Source organism: the organism of the source record quoted next, unplaced genomic scaffold (genome assembly GCF_019419815.1).
Source record: "Pyrus x bretschneideri cultivar Hongxiangsu unplaced genomic scaffold, Pyrus_bretschneideri_v1 Contig54, whole genome shotgun sequence".
Lineage (NCBI taxonomy): Eukaryota > Viridiplantae > Streptophyta > Magnoliopsida > Rosales > Rosaceae > Pyrus > Pyrus x bretschneideri.
Genome location: NW_025999792.1, coordinates 793,178 through 810,577, shown reverse-complemented (window position 1 = coordinate 810,577; position 17,400 = coordinate 793,178). Strand labels below are relative to the sequence as shown.

Here is a 17,400-nt window from a genome sequence, read left to right as displayed (position 1 = left end):
AAAATTTTCATCCATCATTATCATTGGCCATGCAAATATAAAGAATTCCTAAGCATAATCATCATTGGTTAAACAAAGATTTTACCACGATTTTCTTTCTGTTCCAACATGTGACTAGTAGTTTGGAACGAATCGTAATATACCCAGCAATTATACATTTCCACACATCCCATTGATAACTCATTCTCACAGCCCACACATAGAGCTTTTCTCCTGCAAACACTTTATGCCCATTCAACCACTTTTCCACTTTCTATGGGTCATTCTGCCCAAATCCACATCCACGGACCATTTTGCCCAATTAGACATTCCTCCAATTCCACGAGCTATCAAGCCCAAATCGACATCCACAGGCCTTTTTGCCCAAGTCAACATTCACGGGCCTTTTCCGCCCTAATCAACATCCATGGGCCCTTTCGCCCAATTCATCATCCTCGAGCCATTTCCGTCCAAATCAATATTTCTCAATTGCATAGGTATAATACAACCTTTCCATCTACTTGTCTCAATTTCACAATCATCCTAACATTCAAATTTTTCATAATACATAACATAATATCAACTCCATTCAAGATTAATCTGGAACTTTAAACCAAAAGCTCAATCTTAAAGCTATGCATAAAATATGACATTTTAAAATTTTCTACTCCTACTTAATTCAATTCACTTCATAGTGATTCACAATATAGGCATTTCACATAAATTCATCATTAGTCAAGAACTTTTGAAATAGTGCAATATCAATACACTTCACAATTCACATCCACAACCATCAATATTATCTCACATTGTAAGGTGGGATCATTTGCTCTAATACCATTTGTAACAACCCAATTTCTTAATTCGGAAGATAATTACTATGGTAAGCCCAAAGAAATTAAACCCTAAGATTTATTTTTAAACTAATCACCCAATTCCTTTTCTAAGACAAATTTTCAACAAAAGATTAATTTCAATTATTTTATGGCTGCATCTAACTTCTTGTTAGATTGCCTACCTACCCTAATAGGGATCAAGCCATTCGTGGTTCACCTTTCATTTTTAATCCATTTCCTAAAATATTCAAGTAGAGGAAATATTCCATACCATATTTAGCAATTGAAACACATCAATTGGATACCCAAAAATGAATTCAGAATATCAAAATCTGCGTAAAAAGGCAGCATCGTCCCACTGGCCATACGCAGTCGCAGGTGGCGGTTTTCGGCGAACTTAAACCCAATTTTCCGAAGAACTCCAAAAATTACCAAATTTTTACAGACTTATAGAACACAACAAGGGGAACAACTTTCATACCTGGGCCGAAGTCCAATTCGGCCGGGAAGCACCTGAAATTGGCCTCACACCATCGGAAACCCTAGAAATGGGTGTTCTTGATTCAACGCCAAAACAAACTCCGACACTACAACCAATGCTTGGGCCTTTCTATTGGGATTGAGGGGAGTCTATTGGTGGTGGGGATCGATGGTAATCGTTGTCGGAATCACCGAAAAAGGGTGAAATCCACCGGACAAACTAGAACTTTGTGGCTTTGATTCGTAAAATTGGATTAGAAATTTAAAAATCTAACACCACAGGGACGTTGGGCTCGCCGAGAGCTTTCCATGGACACCAATATTACCCAAAACGAAAGTCGGATGAGGGAGATACGGCTGGGTCGGCGGGTCAAAAGGAAATCTGATTCCTTATTCCTTTTCTCCCTCCTTTTCCCTCATTTCCTCCCTTCCTGATTGGCCCTCCCCTCTCCTTTTCTCTCCCACAACTCTCTCTTTTACCCTCTCTCCTGCTGCCATTTGGCAGCTTCTTTTTTTTTTTTTTTTTTCAACTAAAATGTCTCTAATTTATTCATTATAACTCCAAATTACATTAATTACATTCTGTTTGCGCCCACACGTTCATATCGACGAGTACTACTCAAATATGTAATAAAATCTGAAAAATCATGCAAAGATCAAATATGTCCACGAAGAATCCCTTTAATACTATAGGGCCAATTTTGTTTTTTCCACTTGTCGATAAATTTTACGACTTAAATTATAATAATTTCTCATAACAAAATTTTAAAATTTCTCGATTAAATTTTCATAACCATAAATCGATTGAATTTCACTTTTCTCCACATATTCATAATTATGAATATTTAATTCATATATTTAAATTTTCAGGGTATTACACATTATGTGAGAATCCTACTAGACTTAGGAAGTGCTCACAACTTCATTGATTCAGGCTATGGAATATACTTGCCGTTATCAGAATATGATGACGAAGTTAGAGAATATTCCTCACCTTGATAGACTATTCTGTCATCTGCTTCCTTTCTCCAGTCGTTAACGATGTTGTCTGCTTTGTCGAAACTTCATCGAATTATGGGTTTTTTGCTGGAATTCTTCACAGAGCTATAAGTGAGTCATTTCTCAACCAAATTTCACGATGCAAATGTCAAAATGAAGCTTGGAAGAGAGCAACAAGATTATATCTATTGGAAGTCCGAAAAGTGGCTGGAGATGGCTTGAAACTATCTGAAAAAGCTGAGCTCATTTTCAAAGTTTCAAATCTTTGTACTCCAAGGTATATTTGAGCACAGATTGCTCGAACCTTGCTCTATGGATGGTGGTGAATTGATTGGCGACTCAAATTCGCCCAGCACGACAGTATATTCCTTAGTGTAGATATATTTGAGCACAAATTTGTCTTTGGCGAGAATCGAATCTAACACCTCTCACCTACAAGTGAAAAGAAATACTACTAAACCGTAATGCTAAGTGGCCCGAGGCTTCTCTTTAGATTAATTCCTTGATTTTGCTAAAAAAAAAAATCCAAAAAATTAATACCATTCTAATCATATTGGTTGAAAAATAAATTAAAATAAAAAGAAAAAAAAAAAAAACATTCTTTTTAGGTTACAAAATTGGGTAATGAAGTGCATAACGAACCGGGATGATGGACGTTGATATCGGTACGCTACCAGTACACTCCAGAAAGACGCAGCACAAGTGAAGTGTTCTCATTTTATCACTACCTTCCTTCCTCGCTCGCTCGCTGCTCTTCGAAACCCTTATCTCACGTGAGATCTCACGGACCTCTCGCCATCCATGGGTACGCAACTCTAAACCCTAATCCCCTAATCTGATCATCTGTTTGTAGAAATCTCGCTTGCTTAATTTCTCGAATTTTCGTCTCCTTTCTCTTTAACTTTTAAGTTTTGGAGATCGTTTTTGTTCCGCGATTAAGCTCCGGTAGATCCAGGCGATTATTTGGCGATTTTATCTGAATTTTTTTTCTTGTATTCTAGTTCATATGTAAAATTTCAGTTTCTAGAAGAAAACGCAAGCGCCGGCGACACGGTCAATATCCCTAAAACCTTCTTCACCGACAGAGATGCTGATAAAGGAAGAAGAAGGAGAGAATGAATGCCATAGCGATATGAATCCCCCAAATCCCTCCTCCTCCTCTTCCACCGCCACCAACAGAGATGCCTCCGATGGCTTTGAAACTGCTAGCGAAGGCGAACTCAACGACGACGAAATCCCTCAACAACTCCATCTCCAAGACGAACAACAAGAAACTCCCTCTCCGAACGATGACGACGTTGAATCGAAGCAGGTAACTCTCAGTCGAAGCGACTGTTCATCTTCTTCTGGTAAATTCCATTGGTAATCAATATTGTAGATGATTCAATTACTTATTGATACTTGAAGAGGTCAATTTTGTTCTGAAATCTGAAAATCCAATTTGGTCATTGTCTCTTAGTTATATGTATATCTGATCGGGGAATTGATTTTATTGCCTACGACTCCTATGTTTGTGTTGAAATACATTTTTTTTCAATTTGTTGGTTTTGCATCGGAAGCAGAAAGCGTTTGAAGAAGCAAGTGATGTGAAAATTGAAGGAAATAGACTTTTTGGCAGTGGGCAATACCAGGAGGCACTAACACAGTATGAGCTTGCTTTACACCTTGCACCTGATATGCCACTGTCTGTCGAATTACGTTCCATTTGTCATTTAAACAGTGCAGTATGCTTCTCGAAATTGGTACGTTATGTGGGTTCACATCTTTGGAAACTCTTCTGGACTCTGATTCCCCTTTGATTCTCACATGTTAGACAATCCATGATTCCAAATTTCTAAATATGTAGCAAGATGTATTGGTATACATGGATGAAATTAGTTGAGGCTCTTAATATTCATAATAACTGATCAAAGTTTATAAGTGATGCTTTAAGGTTCTTAATATTTGGACTTAAGATTTATTGTGAAAGACAACGAATAATTCAAGTTTATATTAGATGGCATTGTTTATCAAAATTTCTGATCAAAGTTTTCCTGATATTTTTAAGCCATGGTTGGAATTTAGTGCGAGTGCTATTTGTTCGAATAAGCCGTTTTCACTTTCCTCACAAAAAACTAAAAGGCTGTTTTCACTTTTAGTGTTTCCATTATCTTCCCTTTTCTTATTATGTGTTTTGAAAAGGTGTCGTATTCTTTTCATTAGAATTGTACACAAATGATACGTTATGGTGCATAATTATTACACTTTTAATCTTCACAGGAAAAGTACGAGGACGCAATCAAGGAATGCACAAAAGCGCTTGAACTCAATCCTTCATATATGAAAGCTCTGCTTAGAAGAGCAGAAACTCATGAAAAGCTCGAGCATTTTGAAGAGGCTATTGTTGGTAAGTTCGAATTTAATACCAAAATTTAACCACTAGAAACAACTTGTCTTCTCATTAGGTGGACTAATACTAATTTGTATTGCTCAATTCTTGTTTATACACTACAGATATGAAAAGTGTCTTGGAACTGGATCCTTCAAATGACCAAGCCAAAATGGCCATTCGCCGTTTGGGGCCACTAGCTGAAGAAAAGAGAGAAAAGATGAAAGAGGAGATGATAGGTCAGTTTCTCTCTGTTTTTTGGTATATAAGTGGCTGGTGGGTTGATTCAATTATTTCCTTGTGCATATTGTTAACCGCTTCATGTTTCGTGGTTTTATTTTCTCTTTCTTGCCCACTCAATCAAATTATTCCCAAAAGCTATCTGTACCATGATTATATAATTTTCCAGTAAAGTACGGAAAAGAATCCCAATCCATCCCATAGACAGACCATTCTGCAAGCCTTCGCATTAAACATGACTTATTCTTTATCTTGCGAAACAAAGACCAAAGGATAGGCAAATTGGACTGTATTGCAGGGAAATAAGCAATGTGGTTTGCAAAGTCAAATAATTACATGCTGAATGGCGAAAGTAACTATTTTGTCTGATTTTGTGAAACAGTGGAAAAACTAAGTGTGGAAAGAAGGAAGTACTAATGTGCATCATACTAATCAATTCCTTAATGACATATGATCTTTGCTTATGACTCGCTAGCTTTTCATCGAAACTTGTCCATGATTTCCATAGGAGTTGCTGTGGCGGTTTAGGGAGTGGTCGGGCAATATTTTATTCTTCTTGATGCTGTCAACTAAATGAATATTTAGCACATTGGTTCTCCTTTAGAAAGTGATTATGTTATTAAAGATGTTTGTTTCAATTCTTCTGTCTCATGACTCTGGTGGTTATTCGCATATTCAGTGCTTTCTGGTGGCATCAGACATCATGTCCAAAATTGCTATGCCTGCGGGTGATATATTTATGCGGCATAATTCATTTTGAAGTCAGCCTAGGCTGTTAGTGGGCTGACATGTCGTTCTCTGTAATCTACATTTCCGTACTTCCACTTGCTAACATTAAATTTTCTCATAAGAAGGAAGACTGAGGGTTTAAAACTGTTGTGTGTGAGCAGGGAAGCTGAAAGAAATGGGCAACTCGCTTTTGGGCCGTTTTGGAATGAGCGTCGACAACTTTAAAGCAGTCAAAGATCCAAACACTGGCTCATATTCTCTTTCATTCCAACGCTAGCACAGTTGTGTCCATATCCTTTAACAATGAGGGAGGAATGGGTGTGTAGGCAGGATTGTTATTTACAAGTAAATGCTGAGCTGAGAAAATCATTTGTGGCTAGTAGTGATTGCTTTCGTGAATTTTAAGCCCGTACGGTTTCTATATATGGATGAAATCGGCACCATTGCAGTTTGTTTATGATCTTCTTTACATTTATTACCATGTAAATGAGACTTGGAATGAGATTCGTTTCAAACAATGTGGGTTCTGGGTTGAAAGTGATTGATATATAAATCCTACAATCGTAATTGGGTTACTAGTTGTCCGGTATGTTTTGCTGTAATTTTGAACTCAGAATTGCAAAGGTGATTCCTGGCTGCTCCAGTACTACTCTCTTTTCTTCTTTGTAGGGTTTTGTCCTTGGCGGTGAACAATAGTCACTTGTGGTGATAGTTGTTTCGCCGGATGCCGAGTTCAAGCCCAGAGTACGCCAGTTGGTTCCAGTCTTGCACATCGGCGAGCAGGAGCGTTTTGACACACTTGTAACATGTTGCGCGCCCGCATGCTGAAAAATTACCAAAGAATAAACTTTGGCAACTGCCGGTGCCTGCTGCCATTCCCGTCTCGTCCCGTCCCGTTCAAGAGGATATGCATATAATTCTCCAGTCCCCAAAGAATAAATTCCAACGCAGAACTTTATTTGAAGAAGAAAGTGAAGCAAAATTTGTTTCAAATTAAAGAAAAAGAAAATACATAATGATCTTTTGAACTTTTTATGTGGTGGTATTTATAATATATATAGAGTACCTTGAGGACCAAGAAATACCTTTATTAGACAGCACAATCTCTTTCTTGTTTAAAGAATTCAAACAGTTCGATTCAAAAATGATTGAAAAGAAAGAAGCCATTGTCATACAAACCCAACGCATATCATAGCAGAGGGTTTGATTGCATGCCAGAGAACGGCAGTGGTCAGAGAGAATGGCAGGATGTGGACTCGAAAATTGTAAGGATACAAACCAACGCGTGAATCATAGTTGCACCACATGCATATATGGAGGTGGCATCCACCTCTTAAAAATTAACTCCCTCCACTTCGTTCTTTTTCTTATTGAATTTTTTGTATCATTTCACAAAACTTGGCTCCAAAATTACACTTTCGGAAATTTCAGATTGTTAATTTAAACATATACACCCCCTTAAGGTCTTTTCGTATTTTCATATAACTTCCTTATGTTTTACAAAGCTTTCACGAAACTTTGTTACAACAACACAAAAAATATAATCAATTTCAAGGGATTTCACGGTAATTATTTACAAAAAATTTATACTTTTTGGGGAGCTGTTAATATTTGTATTTTGAAATAATCATTTACAAAAAATTTCGTCAATTTCATCATAATTTTATTTTTTTTTTTAATTTAAGTGCCATTTCCACATTTTTTTTTTCGTCATTGAGAGACACTTGGCTCCACAAAATTGTAGAGAAATTCGTACACTAAAATAGTTCTTGGCTGATTCAGAACTTGCTGCTTATATTTAAAATCTTTCTTATTATAAAACATTACGTAAAAAGAATATTTTCAAAATATCAATAAAAATGAAGGTAGTTTAGCCGTTGTGAATTATGGTCGTTGCATAGATTAATTACATACCATAATTATCTTTACATAGTGTTTTAATAATATCAATGATTATGATCATAAAGAGGAAGTCCCTAAATCCGTCACGAACTTTTTTTTTGTGTAAGAATTTATCACCAATACAGGTGCCCATCTTGATGCCTACATCATGCGATGAACCCATTCACCTAACTACCCCAGAAGAAGGATATATATTCAATTTTTGGGAGTTGAAGGGGTCATTTAAAAGTGCTTTTAAAATGACCAAAAATGTTTTTGATGAAAGTATTTTATAACTAATTCTTAGTAAAAATGCAAGTGAATCATGGAAAAACACTTGAAGTGTTTTATGCAAGAAGCACCATAATTGGTGCTCTCTGCAAGAAGTACATAATTTGTGCTCTTTGCATGAAACACTTCAAGCGCTTTCGAAACCAAAAATATTTTTCACAAAAAATATTTTCACTCATTTTAAAACGTTTTCAAACGAACCCAAAAACAGCGTGCAGAGCAATGGGCGAAAAAATAAATGCCCTTGGCAAGAGATTAATAGAGGATTAGGTCTTTATGACTGTACGGCTTTGACTTTTGCACTTGAGAAACTTTGCCCACAAAATATTCGTGTAGGAAAAGGTTCAGTGCTGTGATTTTTCAAGAGTGCTGCTAGACTCACCATGATGTCTTATTTTTCACTTATATTATGATCTCATCACCATAAAAAGTTAAAAAATTGAAATACTACTTTCCCACCCATTATATATATCTAAATTCTTTTTTAATTTTTCAAAAGAATAAATTTTAGGGTACTGACAAGCCCATACTAGCCTCCACTCACTTATTTTTATTCCAGCTAGAATTCCAGAATTCGGTCACTTCTTAGATTTCCATCTGATTACAAATCTCCTTCCTTCTCTCTCTCCGAACCTCCAATGCAACCCCCTTCTAAATCCCATGACCAAGCCTCATGCCACATTCTCAAAATTGTGTCCTCAAGCCCCATTTCTAAATTCGCGACAACCCGGTCTTGCCCATTCAAGCCCAATTCCTTCTTCTGGTCCATTTCATTTCCCAAAATTTTAAATAATTATTTAATTAATTAAAGTTTTTGAACAATTATTACATATGATTAAGCTAGCGTAATTAAAAATGAAGAAAATAATTATTTGAAGGAATTGAGATAATTGCAAAGAGCTGGTGAGGAAGATAATCTTGGTTGTTTTTTGTTTTTATATATATCCTTAATGTCCTTTTACAAGAGGGTAAAATTTGTATCAAAGTTTTTATTAAAAGATGGGTGAAAAAAAATAAGAGAGTGGGTGGGTTTATCAACACTTTTTTTTTTCTTCTTTTCTTTTTTTAAATATATTTCAGTGTTCAACTAAAAAACTTATGATTCATCCTCTATAAATTATAGAGAGAATTGAACAGATAAATGATTTCAAATTTAGTCATTTTAACATGCAGAATAAGGAGAAATGAAGAGGTTAAAGGAGAAGATCCAAATAAAGTCTCAACATTCTCTTTACTATTTTAACCTTGAATAGTTTTGTAAAATATAAATTGTTGAAATCCAACGACCAAGTTAAATAGCGCATACAATCAAGGATTTAGCTACACACCATCTCGATGGTCAGATGGTAGTTGTATTACATACATATACTTCACATGAATTATGTTGAAAATGTGCCATAAAACCAATAATACGATGATAGTTTATGGACATTTCACATGTTAAACTAATGTAAGAGCAAAGATTACTGTTTAAAGCCGTCTCATATAAACGTTATACGCTTGAACAATAAGTTCAAGGAATATGTAATTGAGAGAATGTGATCTAAAGAAGTTAGATTCATGAGACCATTCTTTTTCGTATACATATCCTAAAAGTTCATGATCATAAGATTGCCAAGGCATTGACAGTCCGTTAAGATTAGTACGTGTTATGTCTTCTCTCAAAGAAAGTGATTGGTCTAGAGTCATTGGTGTGACTGACACTAAGACAAGCATATAGGTGCTCAATAGAGAATGAGTCCATTGAATGTGATCAACAAGGAGTTCTCATACTCATGTCACATGAACTCAAGGTTGGGATAATGCAAAGTAGTCCTTTGACCTGAGGCATCATAGTCGTTTTGTGGTTAGGTCCTTGATCTTTGATTGTGTCAAAGGCACTCCATCAGAGAGTGTCTAAGATATAGTTGGGGTTAAGCCACTTAACTATAAAGGTAGATGAATGCACAACAAGGGATCTCTAACCTTCAAATAGTTTAGTGAGAATACTCTATGATATGATTAATAATCTCTAGCTAGAGTATAAATGACATTTAGGAAGATTTGAAGACATTCTAGGTAATCATATAAGTAAAATCACATTGGATATACATGAATAAACTATCAAACCAAACAATGTGACCAAGAGTATTGTATTAGAGAAAGACCGTATTGCATTGTAACCCCAAACTGAATAGGTTCTCCAACATCTTCTGATTATCTTGGGTAGCCATGATATACTGTTAGGTGTCACTCATGGCTTGTGTAAGCCCTAAAGGTGTATAATCACTAACGGGAGAATTGAAAGTAAGTTTCAATTCACAATCGATTAGTAAGAGTTCTAATTGCCCATTGCCTCAGTAAAAGGAACCTAATAGATCATACATTGTGTAAGATAATGATTGAAGGATATAATGAAGATGAGTAAGGACAATTAAATAGTTTAATTGTCTATGGCAAAGATTAATTAAAAGTTAATTAATCAAGAACGAAAGGCACATAAGGGATTAATTAAAACTTAAACCTTATGTGCCTTGTGGACCAAACTATTTAATAGTCCACTTTGTTTTAGTTGTCACACAACTTAAACCATAACAAACTGGACAATTAAGCCACCAACAATAGGGAGGGCGGCCGTGCTTAGAGAGAGTGTGATTTTGGACTTATTACAAGTTTGTCACTCCAATGAAGGTAGGTATAAAAGTAACTTTATAGCCTTTTCTTCATGAGGGTATTCTTTGAGGAAAGATGAGAGAACACAAGCTCTTTCTTTCTAGAGAGGCGGGGCACCATGGGAGAACATTGCTAACATTTTGTTTTTCCATGGTCACTCATCTTCTTCCTCAACCATTCCTTGGTGTCGGAGTTTAGAGGTCAATTTTAGGGACTTTTGGATAACCCATTCCTCCATCCATATCCAAGAAGTCATGGAGCCAAGAAGCAAAGTTCCTCCATCCACGTCCATGGAGCCAAGGCGCAAGGAGACAAAGAAAAGAAGGCCCTCACATGGGTAAATATCATTTGCTAAGTAAAGAGGTGCTAAAGGTATAAAAGTTTCTCAACTCCCTTCTTTTAAGATTTGGGTTGAGTCTTGGTTTACCACAACTACTAGGCTTTGAATTTCATGGTTTAAGTTTTTGTTTTAAAGTGCATATAAACATGCTTCTGCCATTTAATTGTTAAATGCATGTATTATGTGGCTTAATGAACTTAGTTTTTCACAAAATTTCCTTCGAATTATATACGACGCTCATATGGTGATTGTATTAAATACATGTAAATATTGTAGCCAATCCCATAAATCACAAGGAAGTTATCAAGCCTCAAAATTTCAGAGCATTATCATAACATTTATGTTACAATGGTGAATCTAATACGACTATGAGAGAGTACATTTATTCAACTGAAAAAAGAAAACAAATAACATTCATGTTACAATGCTGGTTCTTGATGTGCAACCACACAATTATACAACACTGGTTTACTGGAGTATGCTGGATCTGTTTACGTCATCATGCTTGCACGACCTTATTAAGATTCACACCTTCCTCTGAGTTCTTCTCAGCCAATGTTTCAGCATGGTGCTCCAAGTATTCTTTGCTATTCATCTCTGTTAATCTGCACTCGTCAGCGGTTTCACAGTCAGTACTAGCAACGTTGCAATAAATAGAGATCGAGAACAACCAGATTGACAACTTTCATATAACCAAACTACCACGTCTCAATATAGACTTGTTCTTATCGATCCTTAAGCCACTTGTTTTTAGTTACAGTTATTTGGATTTAGGGTAGTAATCGGTTAGAATAGGACAGAAGCATGGCGCAAAGATTCTAAACGAGATATTTTGGCTCCCGTTGTAACAGGTTAGAATAAAGAATGCATGCCGAGAAGAGGTGAAGGAAAGATTAACCCAAAATGAGATCTTTTGATGACCAAAATTTTCTAAAAACAAAACACCACATTTTCTTTTGCTGCCCTTCAATCCAAACCTTGCAAATTTCATCCAATCAAAGCGTGCATATTTGCGAGAAACTGTGAGAGTTGTCATGCAGTACTTGAAACGACACTTCAATGTGCAATAATAGACAAATGAGGCAGGTACAATGATCTGCAGAGGAACATACCTACTAATGGTGCGGTCTTTGGCAAAACCCAATTCATTATCCACGCACAGTCCGGCATCATCATTTTTCCTTGACCTTGAAAAGGTTCTAGGTGCGATTTGTAGGGCATCAGAGATTGTCACTACCTTTTCAAAGAGCTCAAAGGGAGTTCCCTCAGCTGTACACAACAACCTGGCCTTGTTTTCGTACATCACCTGTGACCACATTAGTGAATAGAATAATTTAAGACCCACGAGAGTGGAGAAAGCAATGGTGATTAAGCTATAACCCAAATGCAGTTACAACAGTATCCTGTGAAGGATAACCAAAGACATGAACAAAACTTATTCCCAAATATCTCGCTTCCAGAAGTATTATTTCCAAAAGTTGTAACTAATATGGCCAACCTAATTATGAAGAAACAGAGCCACTTAGTACTATGGTCTAGTGGTATTCCTCTTCACTTGTAAGTGAGGTCTTAGGTTCGATTCTCGCCAAAGGTGAGTCTGAACCACATTATTGCTAGTCCATTGTGAGGCTAAGCCCACCACCCTCCCCATTAGTGTAGATAACATCGTTTGTTAAAAAAAAACATTATGAAGAAACATAGAACATACATCAACCAGAGTGACAAACCGGTATGCAGCTGTTCTATTGTGGAGCCCAAAAACTGGGACACCCTCCAATGCCAAGGTATGGTAGTTCTCTGTAAAAAGGAAAATGAAGAATCTTTAAGAGAAGTTATTCTTGATTCTTGAAATACGAAATTCCCATATTAGGGTGTTTGGAAGCTCCTACTACTAAAAAAGAGCCAATAGTTTTAAGGTAATATGAATTTGTGCACCCAGGTAAAAATAAAATTCATAAAGGTTCACAAATATCTATATCTATCATTCATAGTCGGATAAAAGGGAAATGATTTTTGAAACTGCGCAAATATTAGTCAAGAAAAATATAGGAGGTTTTAATAAACATAAAATGAAATACAGGGAAGTACGTTCCAATGCTCAACATCCAGATTTATGTTTTGCGGTTCCCATTCTTAAGTGTAGGAGTGCACGAGTACAGAATACTAATTTGCATCCATCCCACGACTCAACACAATGATGTCATATATCACTAACTAAAAGTAAATTTAACATCCTAATTTGCATGAATTATTGACTCTGCTAGGTTTTACTTACTGCACAATCCAAAATAGTCTGCAGCTCCCAATGGTCTGTTACAGAGTTCCTCAAAAGGAAAATACGCACATCCATTAGCACCGAGTGGAACCTGATATGAATTAAAGAACATATTGTCAGATCCAAAAACACATGACCATATAATATTCTCGGCACATGCCTCGCCAAAAGGCAACCGAGAGATTACCTTTAATGTCCTTCCCATTACTACTTCTGCTTCTTGTGGAACAGCTTCGTGTTCCCCAATCAATTGTTGAAAACTTTGCTTGAGAAATCCCGACAAATCTTTGCCAACAAAGTAGAAACCCTGCTCCGCCTGTAGTTAAGGTGCAAGCATGAGATTAGATATTTATAAACATTAGGTAATATCACCTGAACACGTGGAATCTTAGTGAACTTGATATCTCACCGAAGTCAGTTTCCGGTAGTCTACTGCAGAACCAATTTCATGAACCACACATCTTTCCTACAGCCAAAATACCCCGCTGTTATGAAGTACAAACTAATTAACAGACTAGGAAAACATGATAAAATGTTATGCACAAAAAATTTCTAGCACCAAATAAAACCCAGTTAAAGGTTTGGTAACTCCACAAGTGCCTTGCAACATTTTATCGTGTTGTGGCAAACATATACTAAAATCACTGGTTTGAACCAATCTAATTGCAAGCAGATGAGATCACATCCAGATACATACCTTCAAAGTCGCAATGAACGGCAGAAAAAGATCCCTCTGCAGTCCACCTTCATACAGCTTATCTGGAGCACGATTGGAGGTGGAAACAAGGATCTAAACTTGCCTCGCACAAAAAGCAAAATAAAACACACAAATAAAAATCGAAACAAAGAAAATAATATGAATCTGCATGATTCAGTGTATAAAAGGCCATGAGCACAAGAGAGTAAATGAAAGTAAACTACTTACAATACCATTATTGAATAGATGTCTAAACAGGCGATTTAATATTAATGCATCAGCAACATCTGTCACCTACGTAAGACCACAGGACAATCAGTACAATAAAGGAACAAAGTAAGATATGATTTTGAATCATATTTTCAAATACTAGCGCTCTACCATGAATTCATCCAGACACAACAAGACTGCCTCGTCCGATATCTCTCTTGCAACAACTTCAAGTGGATCTTCTACACCCTGGTGCTTCTGAGAAAATATATATCACCCATGTTAACCTTAACCGGGTAGTTGTATAAGACCTAGTACCAAAGAACCAATGTCCAGAATGAAATGAACATTTAGTTCAAATATATGCGAATATTAACTGACTGAAAAAATGAGTTCCTAATCCTCAAGTATGAAAACCTGTTGTACTGTAAATGCACAGCTCTTATTTTGAAATAAAATCTCTCTTTTCAAAAATACTGTAAGAACAACCTGTTCGGATATCATCCATCCAAGGGCGGTGTACAAATGACTGAATGTTCTACTGTACTTCATGATACATTTTTTGCAACGGAAGCTAAACAATTAACCCTAAAAATTTTACCAAATACAGCCTACGTTCGCATAAGAAGATATTTCTCAGATACGACATAGAAAGTCCTTTTATCAAAAATTTCATCTTACTCGCAATGTTTTATGTACATTCAGCATAAAGTCATGAAAATGAATCCTCTTTTTCCTCCAACAGCATTGTCTGAGAAACGAAAATAAAAGTATTAGGAGATAAAAATGACAATATGTGATGGACAGAAAGTTGAAGAAGTTAACATTCAAGAACAGAAATAAATAAATTTTGATAAACACCAAGATCCATTGAATTTACAAGTACTGTTCCTCAACGATTATGAACAATAGCGTTGCAATATCTAGAAAATTAAACAATAACATAACAAAAAAGAACATTCATTTAAACTTACAGCTGATCAAAAAACAAGTCCATCAACATGGTTTTACCGGTACCCACTCCTCCATACAGATAAAGACCCTTGACAGGTGAGGTTGAAGAATGTGGGATGAAATGATACCACAACCACCTATTCCTGTATATGGACAAAAAGATGAATGATTGGTAAATACTCCTAGACAGGACCAAATTAGAAGTAGGAAAAGAAAAAATTCAACACAAAGCTAATGGTATCATATACTGTACCAGCCTACAACTTGAAATTGGATCACAAGTGGTGAAATTAAACAAGTTATTGAAGAGTACCTTCCAGATTTTGTAGAAATTGAATATCTATCCAACTGGCAGGCATCAGCTGATTGAACAAGTTCATCATAAAGCCTTTGAAGTTCTCTTAAGGTGCCTACCTGAAAAAATTAGTCAGATAAAAAAAAGAAAAATAAATAGATAATGCATATAAATGCCTGAAGCGATAGTACAGTTCTCTGTTATCCAACCAGAGCAACCCACATTTAACACAGGATTTACTAAATAAGGCCGAAAGTTTAAATCCTTTAAACCAAATTACGGGATAATTTCCCTCTAAACAAAGTGTCCATAACAAACATTATCTGTTCAACCAAAACAAACAAACAAACAGTATGTGAAAACATGAAGCTGACTTCCAAGGTTTGCATGCACCGTCACTGTGCCATTTAGCACTTCAAATTTCAAATGCAGGAAGGTGCCAAACAGTTTTCATTCTAATCATTTCCTCATTTATCTATATGGAACTGATAAAGAATACCCCCGATGAGTTGTTTTCCCTACCTGGTAGGCATCACCGTCAACAAGTTCCCCTGCAGCAATTCTTCGTTCATACTCAACAAGTGGCCCCGCTGTTTTTACATCTGCTATTGAACTGAAAACCATCAAAACTGAGACTATAATGCTACTTTACAAACTAAGACAACCCAAAATACAAGAAGCACCACCATTAGTAATTGGAGCAACATCAATTGACAGAGCTCTCGAGACCATAAGCATGGGGTGTTGAAGTCTATCGAATTCGGCATTTTTAGCGAGTTGATAAGCAAACACAGCACGGGTGTTTGTCAACAGCTTCTGCCTTGTTACAAAACCACTTGAGTAATGACATGCTTGATGGCACAAAGCCAATCTACATTGGTGAAAAGATCGAGCAATTGCTCTCATTTTCTATCCAGGACTCCGATACGAACAGAATTTCCAATAAACTTGCTTAATGTATCGAATTAACGAAACCCTGAAAACAATGTCATCTAACAATTTACAATATATAGATGGTAAGAAAAATATATTAATAATAATTACAAGTTACATAACATATTAAACCAATAATTGTTCATGGATCATAACATCATTCCCCAATTAAGATAAATAAACAAAGTAAAAATAAAAACTCACCTGAAGCGCAGAACTGCTAGCTGGGTTTCTCAGATAGCAGCAGGAGATGAAATTACAAGTTACAACAAAACTAGCAAATAATTAATCCAAACCACAATCTCGTATAACCCAAAAGACAGGATCCTCATATTCCGACTTCTTATGAGGAGGCTGGCTGGATTTGGTTGGGTTTTACAACACAGATTACAGCACGTTAGCGTTGGCCTCTGAGTTGTTTAAGTTTGACCTTCTCATCGCGCCATCGTCCTCATCATCTTTTTAACCTCTTTTTTTTGTTTTTTATTATTATTATTATTATTATTTTTTATTCCGACTTCTTATGAGGAGGCTGGCTGGATTTGGTTGGGTTTTAAAACACAGATTACAGCACGTTAGCTTTGGCGTCTGAGTCGTTTAAGTTTGACCTTCTCGTCGCGCCATCGTCCTCATCATCTTTTTAACCTTTTTTTTTTTTTTTTTTTTTTTTTTTTTTTTTCCTGATTTGGTTACACGTTTCCCAAAAAGGTGGAATATTCTTCACATTTATTGAATTACTTATTGCATTTCTAAGACCATCTTCATTCTTTAACCTAAAACTTAAAATTTTTAACTTAGAAAATTAAGGGTCTGTATTCTATTTGAATTCAATTTTTTAAATTCAAAACAATTTTCAAGTTTTAAACATTAAAAACTGATTTGGTAGGATTATTTGAAAAAACTGAACTCAAAACTAACTAAAAAATATTGTTTATTCTCTAAAAACATAAAAATGTGAGTTTTTAAACTTAAACTCACTCATTTCTTTTCTGTCATTCCTACCCTCTCACTCCAAATCTATCTCTCTCTCTTTTCTTCTTTCTCTCTCCTTTTTTTTTTCTTTTCCTTTTTTGTTTATCCTCCAATCCGCTCTCTTCATTCTTGATTCTTTCTCTCACTCCTCTTCCTCTCTATCTTGTCCGACCTTCTCTCTTCTTTCTCTTTCTTTCAATCATCTCTTACTTTCTTTCCTCCTCTCTCCTCTTTCTCCATCTCCATCTCCTGCGACCCCTCTTTTTAGA

The 17,400-nt window shown here is 36.0% G+C and overlaps 2 protein-coding genes across 3 annotated transcripts; one reads left to right on the top strand and one right to left on the bottom strand.

Annotated features, from left to right (window-relative positions):
- The first annotated feature begins 2,937 nt into the window (after positions 1 to 2,937).
- LOC103950502 (tetratricopeptide repeat protein 1) lies at positions 2,938 to 6,206 on the top strand. The gene is made up of 6 exons (XM_048570704.1): positions 2,938 to 3,099; positions 3,296 to 3,606; positions 3,857 to 4,036; positions 4,554 to 4,680; positions 4,788 to 4,901; positions 5,793 to 6,206. Exons 2-6 carry the CDS (start codon positions 3,382 to 3,384, stop codon positions 5,906 to 5,908), a joined length of 762 nt encoding a protein of 253 aa, XP_048426661.1. The 5' UTR covers positions 2,938 to 3,099; positions 3,296 to 3,381; the 3' UTR covers positions 5,909 to 6,206.
- A 4,847-nt stretch (positions 6,207 to 11,053) lies between these two features.
- LOC103950504 (AFG1-like ATPase) lies at positions 11,054 to 16,696 on the bottom strand. 2 transcript variants are annotated; one of them, XM_048570712.1, is made up of 15 exons: positions 16,364 to 16,696; positions 15,913 to 16,202; positions 15,749 to 15,831; positions 15,245 to 15,345; positions 14,952 to 15,074; positions 14,659 to 14,728; positions 14,149 to 14,235; positions 13,996 to 14,061; positions 13,768 to 13,860; positions 13,480 to 13,536; positions 13,258 to 13,386; positions 13,071 to 13,161; positions 12,504 to 12,592; positions 11,908 to 12,101; positions 11,054 to 11,400 (listed from the first exon to the last, which is right to left on the bottom strand). In XM_048570712.1, exons 2-15 carry the CDS (start codon positions 16,130 to 16,132, stop codon positions 11,295 to 11,297), a joined length of 1,509 nt encoding a protein of 502 aa, XP_048426669.1. In that variant the 5' UTR covers positions 16,133 to 16,202; positions 16,364 to 16,696; the 3' UTR covers positions 11,054 to 11,294. The 2 variants fall into 2 exon arrangements, with proteins under 2 accessions (XP_048426669.1, XP_009359997.1); XM_009361722.3 differs by having other exon boundaries at positions 15,749 to 15,828; positions 16,364 to 16,694.
- Positions 16,697 to 17,400: the final 704 nt, after the last annotated feature.

What these genes read in the sequence shown, in the direction of transcription:
- LOC103950502 (XM_048570704.1), top strand. Translation starts at nt 3,382, where the DNA reads ATGCTGATAAAGGAAGAAGAAGGAGAGAATGAATGCCATAGCGATATG. An exon ending in CAGTATGCTTCTCGAAATTG is followed by an intron (nt 4,037 to 4,553) that starts GTACGTTATGTG and finishes TAATCTTCACAG; the next exon opens with GAAAAGTACGAGGACGCAAT. An exon ending in GATGAAAGAGGAGATGATAG is followed by an intron (nt 4,902 to 5,792) that starts GTCAGTTTCTCT and finishes GTGTGTGAGCAG; the next exon opens with GGAAGCTGAAAGAAATGGGC.
- LOC103950504 (XM_048570712.1), bottom strand. Translation starts at nt 16,132, where the DNA reads ATGAGAGCAATTGCTCGATCTTTTCACCAATGTAGATTGGCTTTGTGC. An exon ending in ATGTACATAAAACATTGCGA is followed by an intron (nt 14,236 to 14,658) that starts GTAAGATGAAAT and finishes ATATTTTCTCAG; the next exon opens with AAGCACCAGGGTGTAGAAGA. An exon ending in CGTTCATTGCGACTTTGAAG is followed by an intron (nt 13,537 to 13,767) that starts GTATGTATCTGG and finishes TTTTGGCTGTAG; the next exon opens with GAAAGATGTGTGGTTCATGA.